This window comes from Opisthorchis viverrini (assembly GCF_000715545.1).
Source record: "Opisthorchis viverrini unplaced genomic scaffold opera_v5_84, whole genome shotgun sequence".
Lineage (NCBI taxonomy): Eukaryota > Metazoa > Platyhelminthes > Trematoda > Opisthorchiida > Opisthorchiidae > Opisthorchis > Opisthorchis viverrini.
Window position 1 is genome coordinate 1,517,109 of NW_008751741.1, and position 14,154 is coordinate 1,531,262.

Sequence of the window (14,154 nt, forward strand, 5' to 3'; positions counted from 1 at the left end):
GTACCCTTTTTATGCTGTCCGTGAGATATAGGAAAAATTTTCCCCCCCAACTATGTATGTTTCGCAGAAATACTGTAGAAGCTTTTCTCACGTCTACACTATCGTTAAAACACCCTCAAAGACGAGGCGCTATTCTACTCTGGATAAGGTCTTTAGAAATAAGAACACCTGAGAGAAGTGCGATGAAGGTATCCGCTGAAATTATTTATGCTAATATGATGGTGTCCGTACTGTTTTCTGCAGAGGAAAATATTGGTAGCTCAGGTAGCGTAGATGATGGTCAAGCCAACGATCAATCCATACTGTTTTGCACGTCGGAGACGCAGGAGCTCCACCTTAGCTGTTGGTCTTTGACCATCGGTGTCTCCGAAGCACACACTGTCTGAGACTGGTGAGAACGATGATTAAACTAATTGATTTTGGGAAGGAGAAGTGAATCACATGAACCTGACACTCGTTTGTTTATCAGTGGATTGTTTCCATCGGAAAGTTGCTTTTATCCGACCCCTTGCTTGGTGGAAACGACAGAAGGGCAACTAGATATCAAGAAGTATCGAGAACTGTGGCTGGGGCGAGATGGATTAAGCGGTTAGAGCGCGAATTTACTGACCGGAAGGTCCGTGGTTCGAACTTGACCTCTGCCACTCGACTTCCCTTGTCTAGGCTTGGGCGACTTGGCAGTATCCCAGCCCTCGTCCCTCCTTCGTGTGGTATGGCAGCTAGGCACCGAATGGGTGCTACAGCTGAATGACTGTGACGCGTAAAATCTGTCCGGCTACCAACGCCCGCGTCGCTGAATGAAAACCACGTCACTTGAGACGTCGTTGTTCAATGCCTTTGACAGACAACCGGTGAGTGACGAGTATGCATCCACATCGTTACCTTTAGCGCATGTCTGCCTGGTTTGTCACCTTACTGAGCAGGTAGACACGGTCCACATCAGTCAACCGACTATTACGTTCATGTTTTTTTAGATGTAAAGGAATAAAACTCTGTTGTGACTGGAAATAAGACCCTTGGTAAGTGACTGATGGGTGGTCAACTGAAATAGACTGAAGTGAGGTGAATTTAACTAAACTGCAATCCTTCCCAGAGAAAACATCGCAGAGGGAGCAGGCGTTTGTTGTCGTCTGAGAACACCGTTTTCCATCTTTCACGCCCTCGATGAGTCATGTTCTGGAAGTTTCTGTGTGTATAGTGTGTGTTTTGGTGGCCGGCTGAATTTAATAGAATAGAAGAGTAGTTGACGTGTCAGTTCATATACTGCCACCTACCCGTCGGCCATTCTGATCCCATTGGATAGCGTTTTTCTGATTAAAAATGCCAAACCGCATTCTGGGGTTTAGGGTTGTCTTGAACGGATAGGAAATGCTTGCAAGCTGTGTATTGGTTGAGACTTTTGGATCCGTTCTTGCAGCACAGATCGAATCGGACCCCGCTTGATTTCGTTCCATCTTGGCGTGTTGAGAAGACTGCCCGGTGGTCGTGTTTGAATCACATAGTAATGAACTGCTGAGTTCTGTGGGGTGAAGCGTGATAAACAAAGAATTAACCAAGACACGATCAGTGACACAGACCCACCAGTGATCAACAGCTGACTGTGAATTGGATTGAAAAGCACAATTTTACTTTCTTCAAAATGTTAGTATGAAACAGCAAATGTTAGACGCGGAACATTCACGAAATTCTTGCAATCAGACAAAAAAGACAACAGTCCGTCCTCTTAGTGTATGCAAATGTTACCATTTGACGCTCGCCTCACGAGCCACTTTTGGTTGACTGGGAACTGCGGAGAATCGTCTGAAATTTGTGTTCCCCAACAAAATTACTGTAACAGAATTTGGATTGCAAAGAGTAGCGGTTATACGGGAACACATGTTCGCTTTCAGCCGGTCAGTGTAACATTTTGTAATGGATCATCGCTTGTGGAACGCACAAACTAGAGGGCTGTTCCTTGTTTTTGTGAAGCAAGGCGCGAATGATTACAACCGAAGCTGATGAATGGAACCATACTACGGCAATACTGCAATAACTTAGTATTTCAATATTTAAGCACTGTGTCCCTTTTTACCTTGCCTTTATTCTCACAATGTTCTGAATTTTAGACACTTATTATGTTTACTATTTTGTGTTTTTTTTGTCAAAAATCCCCCTTACTGTTAGAAAATGTTGCCAGAATCCATCTATTCTCATTAGCAGGGTAAGAAACACATCCCTGAAGAGGCCAACGTCGTCAATTTTTTCAGTTGATGGATCCATGGAGAAACGATATTAATACTACTGACGATCGATAGTCTATTAGTCTGTCTGGATGCTTGTTCAAGTTCGGCCTCAAAATGATTTTATCAATCTGATAAGAATGCAGTCGTAAGTGTATTCTGTGACCCAAAAATCAATACGTCAATTCAGTTATGCCTGATTCGGTTCGTAGCATGTCAGCAACAAACGGGAATTTCTCATTGACTGTTTTTGCGGCCCAAATAACATTCGTATGCAACTAAGGATTTCTGACTTCTTCCCTGATACAGATGCAGAGTCCAGAACAAGTATTGCTTTTATGTCAGTTGATAGAGAAGTTTCGGTAATACTGGATCTTTAGAAAAATATATCTTCATACAATACTTCAAAGAGTTTCATTTGTCAGTTGAACGGCTGTTTGTTCCTAGTAAAGAAAATTCAGCAAAAACGGGTTCATTTTTCATTTCTCAAGATCATTCAAGAGTGACCTTTAATTCCAGAATAACCGTCAAAGCAACATTAATTTCATACTGGCACGCTCAGTATCTATGAAAATCACAAGGTGACGTGACAAGAAATGCAGACATAGAAGGGCAATGACGAAACGAAACTCCGTCCACTCGAGATGTCCTTCTGGGAAATGTGTACTACTTGAGGTTCCACGTCAGAAGTTGAGAATCTTCTAGCCTACCATATTCTCACACTAGGTAATCGTTTTTGCACCACAAATGCTTCAGGAATGCCATAAAGACATCCCAAGAATTTGACTAAGGCATATCAACACGGAAATGATATGNGAATGCCATAAAGACATCTCAAGAATTTGACTAAGGCATATCGACACGGAAATGATATGAAGGCTTGAAAGTTGTGCACGATCTTTTAAGCGAGACTGCCATTTCAAAGTAGATATATCTCGGACCGGATTGCACCTAGCACCACATTCGGCTCCGCACCATCCGCCTCCTTCTAATCTACCCTGCTTAGGCATCGAGCAGAACAGCTACATTTAGGCGGAACGATTCCTTTTGGATGCCAGTCGAACTCATGTACATATGGCCATCTCAACTCCATATTTATTCATTTTTCCCGTGCATAGCATTCCCGGTGCTTTTGATACGGGTTCTTTGTTGTCCTGGAAAGCAACGTAGATTAGGGCTGTTAAGTTCTATGAACTTAACTGGGATAATTGGCTATTAGAAGGACTGCTCTGACGTGTAACGCTGACAATAATTTCGCAAATCCTTGATTACTCACGAGTAACCAAGCAAAATTTCCTAAGCCGGAGATCCTGGTAGGAAGGTTAGCCAGTCGAAATAGCCAGGGGAGTCACCGGGACAATGGTAGACACACAGAACTCATCATAGGCGCCGTTTGCTAGAGAAAGATTATGGCCTGTTTAGAAGTGAATTTTGAAGCTCATCCAGAGTTTATTCCTGGGGTGGTATCACCACGCGCACTTCGCATTTCAAACGCTTGAAGGTCTTTTCCCGGGACTGCCAACAGCATCAATAATGATGTGTGTGAACATGAACGAGACTCAACTCTGTTGCATTTTCTGGAATTATCGCACCACATCGAGAGTACAGCGGCTCGAATACAAGCGATGTGGGTCGAAGTTCTTCGAATACCTCCGCCATTCATAAATAACCAAGTTGAATTATTATCGGTCAGAGCCATAACAGGACGTTATTTACGAATTCCTAAGATTTCTTCCATTTTTATCAGCCTTCTACGTGAGGCGTGCGTTTTTAGATTCATAAGATGGTGACAGCATGGAAAGTAGGTGAAAACGTTCAATGTTTCGAGGCTTAGTCTGAGATTAGTGCCAAGGTGTACAGCTGTTTTAGTGAATACACGTACAAAACTCAGGTGAGTCGTTACTGCCTCGTTGGATGCTAATACCCGGGGTGTTCGACTGCATAGTGGGACAGCGGATGTTCGTCTTGGGTCGATGAGATAACTGTGATCTCCAGATCTCCCTTTTCTTGTAAGTTATGAAATCTTGTTAATGACTTGCTGCAAGCTCCATTGGGAAAATATTCAATTACTTTAGCTATCCGTACTGATTTAGCGCCGGAGTAAACACAGCTCTCAGGAAATACGCTTGTACGCTTTTTTAGTGGACTTGGTTTTAGAGCTGCGAAGGTGAGACATCCAGTTAATGGAGCAAAGAGACAGAGGCACCTGACCAGATCTTGATGTTCAATAATCTGACCTCTAAAAGCGTACATTTTTAGTGCAAATTTTTGGCGAAAATTTAGCATTGCAACTATTGCTTGGCGTTGTGCCTCCAAAATTTTTACGGAAGGTATCCGACAAATCAATTCATTAAAATGGTGAGTTGGTCACCCCTGTCTTAGGCAATCATTCAACCTTTCTATGTTGATGCGTTTTGAGGTTCTGTTGCCATCGAGAAATACCACTTCTGTGGACTTCAGCATTCAGCTCTACCGATGTGTCCGCCTTCCTTTGGTCCCTCTAGTTTCGCCTGATGCAAAGAGTCGTGGCGGTTTTATCTTTAGGAATTACCATAGCTTTTGACAGATTTGCATGCTCTGACCCGTCACTTACGCAATCCACCTTCGTTTTTCAACACAGGTTCATTTACTGAACAATAATCATGTTTTTTAGCTCTGCTTATACATTAGAGGGTGCCTTTTCTACCTTTATAATCACGGAAAGTGCCCACTGGAACAATATTTTATCAACTTTATGCTCCAATTCATCGACATCCAGGTAAGATTTCGGACTTACCATAGCAACAGCGCAGTTGTACCGAACTGCATCGTCATCAATTTAAAAACTGAAGATTCGGTCATTTTAGTCACGTGATTCTAACACGGAGGGACGGGTGACTCAAGATCATCATTACCTAATAATGCCTCATTTTATGTGTGATTACGTACAGTTGGTGAAGTGGAGAGAATAACAAGAAACGAGACGACATTATATACGCCAGACTAAAGTTTTGGAGCGAGAAAAAAGTGAGACCAACCTTGAACTCTGCAAGGAACCCGGTTGAGTTTTTCCGTGGAGCCAGTCGAAATAAAATAGGGATGCTTGAGCAAATCCGAACAACTCCATCTTTCGGACGGATCCATCCGAACGCAACACTGTAGATCGCACAAAAAAAATGGGGCAACCGAGGGTTGTAAGATTAGCTGAGCTGAGCTGAACTGAAAGGTTCGTTCAAAAATCGAATGATTGCTTGGGTAATTGAAGTACAGTCTGGTGTTTTTCCATTCCTACTTTATGAACGACTAGCCGTGGTGATATGCACGCCAGAAGTACGGCACAGTGGACTTTCATGATTGCTTGGGTAATTGAAGTACAGTCTAGTGTTATTCCATTCCTACTTTATGAATGACTAGCCGTGGTGGTATGCACGCCAAAAGTACGGCACAGTGGACTTTTACTGTCATACTTGCCACATGGGTCTTTGCAGGAAAATTCCGTATGGATGCACTTTCCGTTGGCGTTCCTTCCAAATGGAGCTCCGCAGCATATTTGGTTTGGTGGTAGAATTATTAAGTGACCAGCCCCATTTCAAACTAGCCGACTCTGTATTGAAGCTCGGAGAATGCTGGTGTCACCCTTGTAGTGTATTAGTAAGTCATGTTTAGAATCTATGAACATAAGTTCGGATGCTCCCAGCACACTATGCCCGTATTTGATTCGTATAAATACACCATCGATTGCACCCAAGTGCTCCATTCCTATGCTGTCTAACAGTTTAACAACCCGAATCATGCAAGGATACTTCTTGGAAAGAAATCAACCAGTGAAACCTCTACAAAACTAGATATTTTTTGCCTCGGAGTATTTGGCTAACGCTTCTCTGATTACGTCTCTGTAGAGTAGAAAGTGACATTCTCTCCGACTGGGCGGAAGATGGTCGTTGGCTTGTCCGCTGAGCTGGGCAGTTTGATTGCAAACACATCATCATCAATCGAGGTGACATCATCAGTGCGTTGTTGGGGAGCGTAATCGTGGATTAGTGGTTGTGCTAACCCACCGCTATACACCACTACGCTTCCCGGTAACGACCATCTACGCTTTTTGAGCTACCACCATTTTCCTCTATGGGTGGAAGATGTTCAAAAACATTCAAGAACTGTTCAGCTGATGGTGTGTTTGGTGTTTCAAAAGCAAACGGAGTGATTATACGTCGACTTGGCTAGTTCCCGGCGGACGAGGAAATACTGTAGCCACTGAAACCAAATCGTCAGTTGAGGAGGAATCAGATAAAAAGAAAGTGAGTTCCAGTCGGTTGTCTACGACAAACTGTGTGCCACTTATTCATCAAGTTATCCTAGTTGTACAGTAGCAGTGAAGGAGCGAAGCTTGAGCGAAGCTGTTCAGGATAGCATTTTTTTGACGAGGGTTTTCTATTGGTTACTCGCGTCTTGCTGCATTGTGCACACATTACCAAGAGTCCACATCCCAGATAAGACGGGACAACAAGAAACAAACTACGCCAGCTTTCATTTAGTTTGCCTTAGGAATTCCCGTAGATTTTCTGACATCTAGACTAAAATTATGGACCGTGCTCAAATCAGAAAAGATGCTCCCGTTTGACTGATTAGACTTGACAGGTGGTCAGAAATAATGGGCAACCAAGCGATCACGCACTCTCAAATGTAAGACACTGGATAGAAGTATCATTTTTGGTTGCCGAACTACATAGGATGCATTGAAAGTTGCGTTTCCGGTAGAATAGTAGATCGTCTGTTCACAAATACCCGACTCAAGTAAAAATGGGTCGCTACTGGCGTACCCGATCAGAGCTGAAGTCATCTGTTTGCTGAGATTTTTTGCACTTCCTCGGATACTGTATGATTACTAGAAGACTTATCTCAGTTTACAAGTGAGAACACTTCGTATTTTGTGACTTGCTTGGCATACGCAGGGAGACGTTCTTTTTAAATTTCCATAGTGTTTGTCCACTAACCTATTTTGGCCTGTATTTCGATACCGGTACATTTGGTCAATGGAACTTTAACCAGACAGAATAGGTTGAAATGAACCAGAATCCCCACTGGTTGCTTCCGAAACATAACTGGAGGATAGGGAATTTCAAGGCATACAAGCCAAGAGCAGGACCGATTTTGAACAGGATGTTGAAACGCAAAGTCAGTCAGAAATCTTGATTGCGACGATTGCATGTTATCTGACCGAAGTGCAAAAAGCACGGTAGCGGAGAGTTATAGTGGCTATATCTTACTAGAAAGCTATTTATCGCAAATTGCTTGCCAAGCCTTATTCTGAATCCACGTGTCTGGGTGGTGAAAATATGCGAAATTCTCTAGTAAACTGGTTACTTGATCACCTAGATGCGGTGAGGCGTCAGAAATACACATTGTGCATTTAACCGTGGTTGAACATGAGAAAATAAGTAGTGAGTAAACCAGGATGAAGCTTTTTGTGACTGTGGATCTGGGTTTTCGCTCAGTAAATCATTAAAGTTCGCCGAGAAACTATGCTGTTTTTTATTTCTTAAACACTGTCATAATACATTCATTTTCCTGTCCCTTTGAATTGGTTAACTTATACAGTACATTTAGAGCTTTCTGAAAAAGTTCCCTTCGTATATTCAAAAGAATGAACTCAAAATAGTCACTTTACAATTCGAGATCAATCATACAATAAACTGACCTGAAGGAAATCCATTTCCTTGCTATTCAGGCCATTTCCGTTGGTTTTCTCAAACCTCTTCTCCAAAGGCTCCTGTGTAGGCGAAAAAAGATAATAAAGCTACGTTCTAGTGATTCGTGCTATCAAACTAGCGAAAATATGAAATTCGTCACTAGGCAGAATGTCGTATTACATTTAACTCCAACTGTCTGCTGAAACCATACAAGAGTTAGGGATGAAATCTTATGGAGGTGCGTGAAAGAAATCAAATTCACGAAAACACTCCCTTTAGAAAATAACGGATCGAATTCCGGGTCATTTTTGCACCACAAGGCTAGTCTTGCTTAGGACTGTAATCATTGGGTTCTCACTGTTATCAAATTCACGAAAACACTCCCTTTAGAAGATAACGGATCGAATTCCGGGTCATTTTGGCACCACAGGGCTAGTCTTGCTGAGGACTGTAATCATTGGGTTCTCACTGTCGTAGAAAAGCTAAATAATACACAACTAAACTATTCAAGCCGATTAATTGAGAAATACTATCATAGTCTTTTCCCAGTTTTATGAAAGATTTAAAGTCACACTGACAATTCGACAGATACACTCATTTGCAAATTCATCTGACTTCACGGGAGACTCGACCGAATATTTCGTTTATGATCTTCTTCAAATGAATGTGCAGCACAAAGGCCGCCTCATGGTACGACAATGGGGATATCGCTGTACATTTTGATTAAGGAAACTACTCACAAGTTTGTCGAAAACTCTTCGACAGCCCACGACCGGTTTCGCCCTTCTTGGTGCTCATCAGATAGGTGCAATCCCCGAGTTTCCGTCAACTTAATGTTCTACTTGAACACAGATTGGACCGATGTTTACAAGTACACTCATTTGCAAATCAAATTGATTTTCACGAGAGACTCAACTGAATCTATCTCAAAGAAGAGCAGAACCGATTGTAGGCTGTCAAAGAGTTTCAGCAACCTCGTGAGTAGTCTGCTTTATGAAAACTACTCTGACAATCTTTGAAATGGAATAACAAAACCGGATTACGATGAAAATAAAGACTGCACTTGGTCATACCACGCAGAATTTCGTGCGTCATTGCTTGTGCTTTGGAGGAGTCGGGTGGGGAGGGTAGTCGATGTTAAACGTGCTCAGTTGAAAACTAGGGTGCATATTGGTGTACCGGTGATACTACTGATGGGGAAGCACGCGAGTAGTATGTGTTGTTCGTGGAATTTCGCTTTGCGTCTTTTGAAAAGGGGAGATCTGTTGCGGAATTTGTGGAGTCGCTTTTTAACATTTGCTTGGATTTGAGCAGTGAATGATTGGAGTCAATGAATATCCAGGAAAGTTCAAGAAGATGGATGTCCAGTTTTTGTAAATAAGATGCAAATGAGAGTTTTACTTCCCTGTCCATTGGTCTGTAACCGGTCAGTTGACATCTCCTAATAAATAACTCCTCAGCGAAAGTGTTAGGCAGAATTCCACATGGATCCCGCTATACCGCACGTCTTTAGGCGCTGCCGATAAGCCTGACCCTGTAACCGCTTACGATATATATTCGAAGCGCTGTACAACTGTTCTTGACTTCGTTTTGTGCATTAATAGACCTTGTTCACCTTTGGTGGTCGTTTTGACGTGAACGCTAGGTTGGGAGGCTCAGACCGAGAACTAAGCTGAGGAAAATACCGATACTACAGAAGGCCTTCTTCCTTTCGTTGGTATTAGAGACGCCTTCACCAATAAACAATACAGATGATCCAAGGCAAGATGCTTTTGAGTCTTCCGCTTCGTCTCAGTACAAACCACTCAAAACCTCCAAGCTCGCGTTTACTGAGCTGCAACTGTTTTTAGCGCGCCCAAACGTAGATTCAGAATGGAATAGACCCATATCTGCTTGAGATCGGATATCCCTTTCGATGAATACTGGCATTCTTGATCTAACCCAGTACATGTCGTTTCAGCTGCAGATGGCTGTGGGCCTTATCCCGATGAGCAGGAAATGATGTGTGATGTGGAGCCTGACTTGGCGGGGATGTGTGGGATACTCATATCTTTTGTCCACTCACTACTCTCTTTCGTCATGAACATTCAACAGATGGATCAGAGACTCTTCTATCAGTACAACCATAGGCTAGAGTTTTCGAGATGCTTCTCTGTAGCGTCTGAAAGGGACTCGCAGAACTAATTCGATGGTTTGGTACCAGTATCTAGAATGATTATATCATGGTAACCAGCCGTCAGAATACAAACCATTTGTCCTATCGCTCAGACACATGTGCCTTTTGATGCTCAATTAAAAAGTAAGACTGACGAAAACCCGGGCACTTCATCTAAGTTTCCTCAAGGAGTGTGAAACCCGCAGTGGGTTACCGAGGAGTTTTCATCAACCTTATAGATTTTATATGGAACATGTATAGAATACAGAATACATATATCGCGCAATCATTATTGGCTGTGGTCACTCACTATAGTGGTCATCAAAGGGTGATTGTAATGCATTGGATAAACAGTATAGTACAGGAGGAACATCTGAGTTAAGCACTAGCTATAATACTTGCGGTTGGACTTTATCGAAAGTTTTATGGGAAATTTTTCCTATTTTGGCCGAGTCCCAGTGCCTTTTGTTGAATTTGTTAACGCTAGTTTACCTATGAAAAATGTTTGCATCTTCATTTCCAAAGCCACATAATTACAAACTGTGGGGAATGAGGGTAAGAAAGCCTAAAACACCCACGTGAACTCAGAATCCAGTCCTCGTAGTGGCATTAGTCCACAATCCTATTCACGCGGCCGCTGAAAGATTGCATCCAAGCTCTATAGTGACCAATCGGTGTGCATATTGAAATGCGTAAGACAGAGCTTTTGTCACGCTGTTTCATACAAACATATCAGTGCTTGTTCTGCAGCTTTGGTGTGTGACACATATTTGGCCGAATTAGGTAAGGAGGCATCATACACAATAGAATTAGGGTAAGGTGTTGGTTCAAAAAAATGAGCTTAAACAAGCTTGGTCTGTCACTGAGTGCATTCTGCGAATGGTCTCTGGCTTGTGTTTAAGTGGAGTAGTAGAAGGTTGGGTAGAGTAGTAGGTTGGGGGAGAAATGGGAGACTGCGCCTACCTGATGAGCCCCAAGATAGGTGAAACCAACCATTGGCTGCTCAGGAGTTTTAAGCAACCTCATGCGTAGTGGTTTTAGTCAAGAAGTTGCACATTTATTTCTGACACACCTACCGAACGGCAGAATCTGCACAGTGATGTATTGTGCAAAGTATACCGTCCGCTGGCTTTGATATCCTTGACCGACTGATCTTTCTGTCTGACTAATGCCAAAGGATTGAAGGTCCATTAAGAGTGGCGGGCCCGACAACTTTCTGCACTGTTTATACAGCTTGGTTGAATCATAGAGTTTTCTCCACCGAATGCTTCACCATTCGGATCACGGTACGATGCTCGGCGCTACATCTGTGTCTCCAAACAGTCGCGTGTTGTCCGTTGAAAAAATTTACACTCCTATTTAAAACGGAATGACCTTTAAGTATTTCTATCGTTTGCATCTGGTTTAGACTTTGCAGTGGCGATTTCACAGAAATGTTGGCTGCGTCACGTGCACCGTGTTAGTATGCATGCTCTCACCACCGACTGCTGGTCTGTACGCTTGTTACGCCATCGAGAACGGAGAGACTATCTTTTAGGCACCAAAGTTGAATCTATATGACAGCGTTGAGGTTTATCTGCATTTATAGTCCCATGAATTTCGGTTCACCTAGAGATGCAACAGACCATTCGCAGTTGATATCTGATGATGCGGACATGTGAAATTACCCCCACATTCTCTGTGACTATGTGGAAATCATAACTCGATTGACGAGAAAATGCGATTTCCCACTCGACGTTCGCCCCAGGCGGCCCCATAACCCACGTGTGAAACGAAATTTCCTCATGAACTCCACGTTATTATTCACGTGATATGCGCACCGTACGACGGCCGATAACTTCACAGATTCCCTACGATGATCACTGTGATAACTGGTGATAACATTCACCAACCCACTATCCGTGAGTGAACCAGTCAGACGAAACAAAACCCATAGCAGATGCTTCAAAAGCTCGAAACTCCAGGGGAGGTCAGAATCACACAACTCAATCTCAAGCAAGGTTGTGCATCCCAGGGTGTTACTTAATCGTTTTACTGCTCATTTGCCTTATTTATCGATCAAATTCCTCGTTTAGTTGATTAACTAAGTCAATCGGTTGATCACAAATGAATCGGCTATTTTACTCTACTGCTTTTTGACTGTACTGATGTTTCCAGTAGCACGCATCAATCGCTTAGCTGGGTACACTGAAATTTCAGCTTGGATGTATGAGCTATGCACGTCACGTTCGTTTTTATCCAACTGCGGTCGGATACCTCCTATGCGGACCTCCTTTCAGGAATGCCAGCAGTGGTCTTTGTCTTGGGTTAATACTTTTTAAGGACAAAGGTTTCATAAAGGAAACTACTCACAAGGTTGCTGAAAACCCTTCGACCTTGTGAGTAGTTTCCTTTATGAAAATATACTGTGATATGTCGAATATCGTGCCAACTGAATCATTAGGCGGCCTGTGTGCAGCACATTTAGTTGGAGGACATCATAAACGAGAGATCCAATTGAGTCTCCCGTGATAACCAAATTGATTTGCAAATGAGTGTATTTCTCGACAAAGATTTCCTTACAAACTGACCGCTTTGCCCCGATTAATAGTTTTATGCGCTAGTCTTCGTAGCGTTACATCTGGTCGAAAGCCATATTTGGATATTTGCAACTTCATTTTCATACGATGACACCAAGACCGACAAAAGATGTCACAAATGGCACATAATCCGTTACAGAGAATGACTTATTTCGGGTGTGAGAGTACAAACTTTCCATTGTTATTGTTGGGAACGTCCCAATTGTTGCAGCTAAAAACAGTGACGCCGTCTCATCGACATGTCAGTATTTATAGACGTCTCTGCGCTAGAGCGCTCATTTTATTGAATTTTTAAAGGTGTTTTAAACTGGCGGTTTTCAAGAAACGCATTGGGCTGGTTTTCAAGCAAATTAAAACGGCCCAGGATGGTTTGTTTTCAGCGTTGCCTCCGATGGACTTCACCTTCCTTTCATTTGAGATGCAAATGAGATACAAAGCTGTCGGATGACTGTAGTTCTTCATTATATGCAAAGTAACCATTTGCTTAAGTTATGCTAGATAAAAAACGTGTTGATGGGTTAGCAGAATATAGAAACCCTTTTATTCTCCTTAGACGATACTCTGTTTCGGATCATCCCTAATGAAAACAAGCTGCACTGAGCAGCAACTCGGCTCCCACACAGCAGATAATGAGCACCGTCTGAACCGGATTTCTTAGACGGCGATAACGTCTGTCTGCTCTCGATGGTTCATTGATGCACACGGCAAGCGTATATTTCACAAACTGTCTGTAGCTACATATCAGTGCATGTCAAGTCGTCATTGAAGTCCCACTTTTTTCACCCAAACTTTCTTAGCAGCTCGCTGTCCTGCTGTTAGTATAAGGCTTCCAACAATGATGAGGCAACTGCGGTATGACTGTTTGACACGCTTGTATGCGACTCTTACCTACTCCTCCGTTTCAACCCCTACCATATGCTTTCCAATAATAGCCCTATTCGACCAGATTTGACGCAGCTGTGCGAGCAGATCGACAGCAATCTTGTAAAATGGCAAAGCTGATTGTGTCAAAAAGTCGATTTTTCCGGGTCATGGTTAACAGTATGCATTTTAGGTGAACAGTCAGTCAGAATTAGAACCAAATAAGTTGCTCCACCCTTCTTCCTTCAGAAGGGCAGGTGTTCCATTTTATGCAACTGAGGTAAGGTGTCCTGAAACGTAAAAAGTAGGTGAAACCTGGGAAGTTTATTTGGTACAACTGAAAAATTTTCCACCAGAAATGTGCGTACTTGTTGGGATATCAAGTAAAATGACGGGGAGAAGTAAGCGTTTGTTTTCCCGGTTGAAAAAGGCCAGAAACATCAGCAAAGTATTAAACTTTGTCCATCGTCTGAAGATCAATTTTACAACTAAATTATGTGGCATTCCTGAGTGATTCAGCAACACAATTTTCAGTAATGTTTCTACCCTTTTTCCCCACTCACCACATTTGTGATAGCAGGTATCTGAATCCCGGCAAAGTATTTACTCTCCTCGAATATTTTCCGATGCCTTGGATACAAATTTCCTGGAATGGAAGAATGTAACAATTG

At 42.6% G+C, this 14,154-nt stretch overlaps 1 protein-coding gene across 1 annotated transcript in view; it reads right to left on the reverse strand.

Annotated features, from left to right (window-relative positions):
- The window catches only part of T265_13623 (hypothetical protein), a gene marked incomplete at both ends in the record, with an annotated part of 54,831 nt that overhangs the window by 834 nt on the left and 39,843 nt on the right, over positions 1-14,154 (reverse strand). The window contains 4 exons of the mRNA XM_009169741.1: positions 1,275-1,519; positions 5,237-5,354; positions 7,897-7,968; positions 14,047-14,129. Coding sequence (XP_009168005.1) covers positions 1,275-1,519; positions 5,237-5,354; positions 7,897-7,968; positions 14,047-14,129 — 518 coding nt within the window. The remainder of the gene's footprint in view (positions 1-1,274; positions 1,520-5,236; positions 5,355-7,896; positions 7,969-14,046; positions 14,130-14,154) is intronic.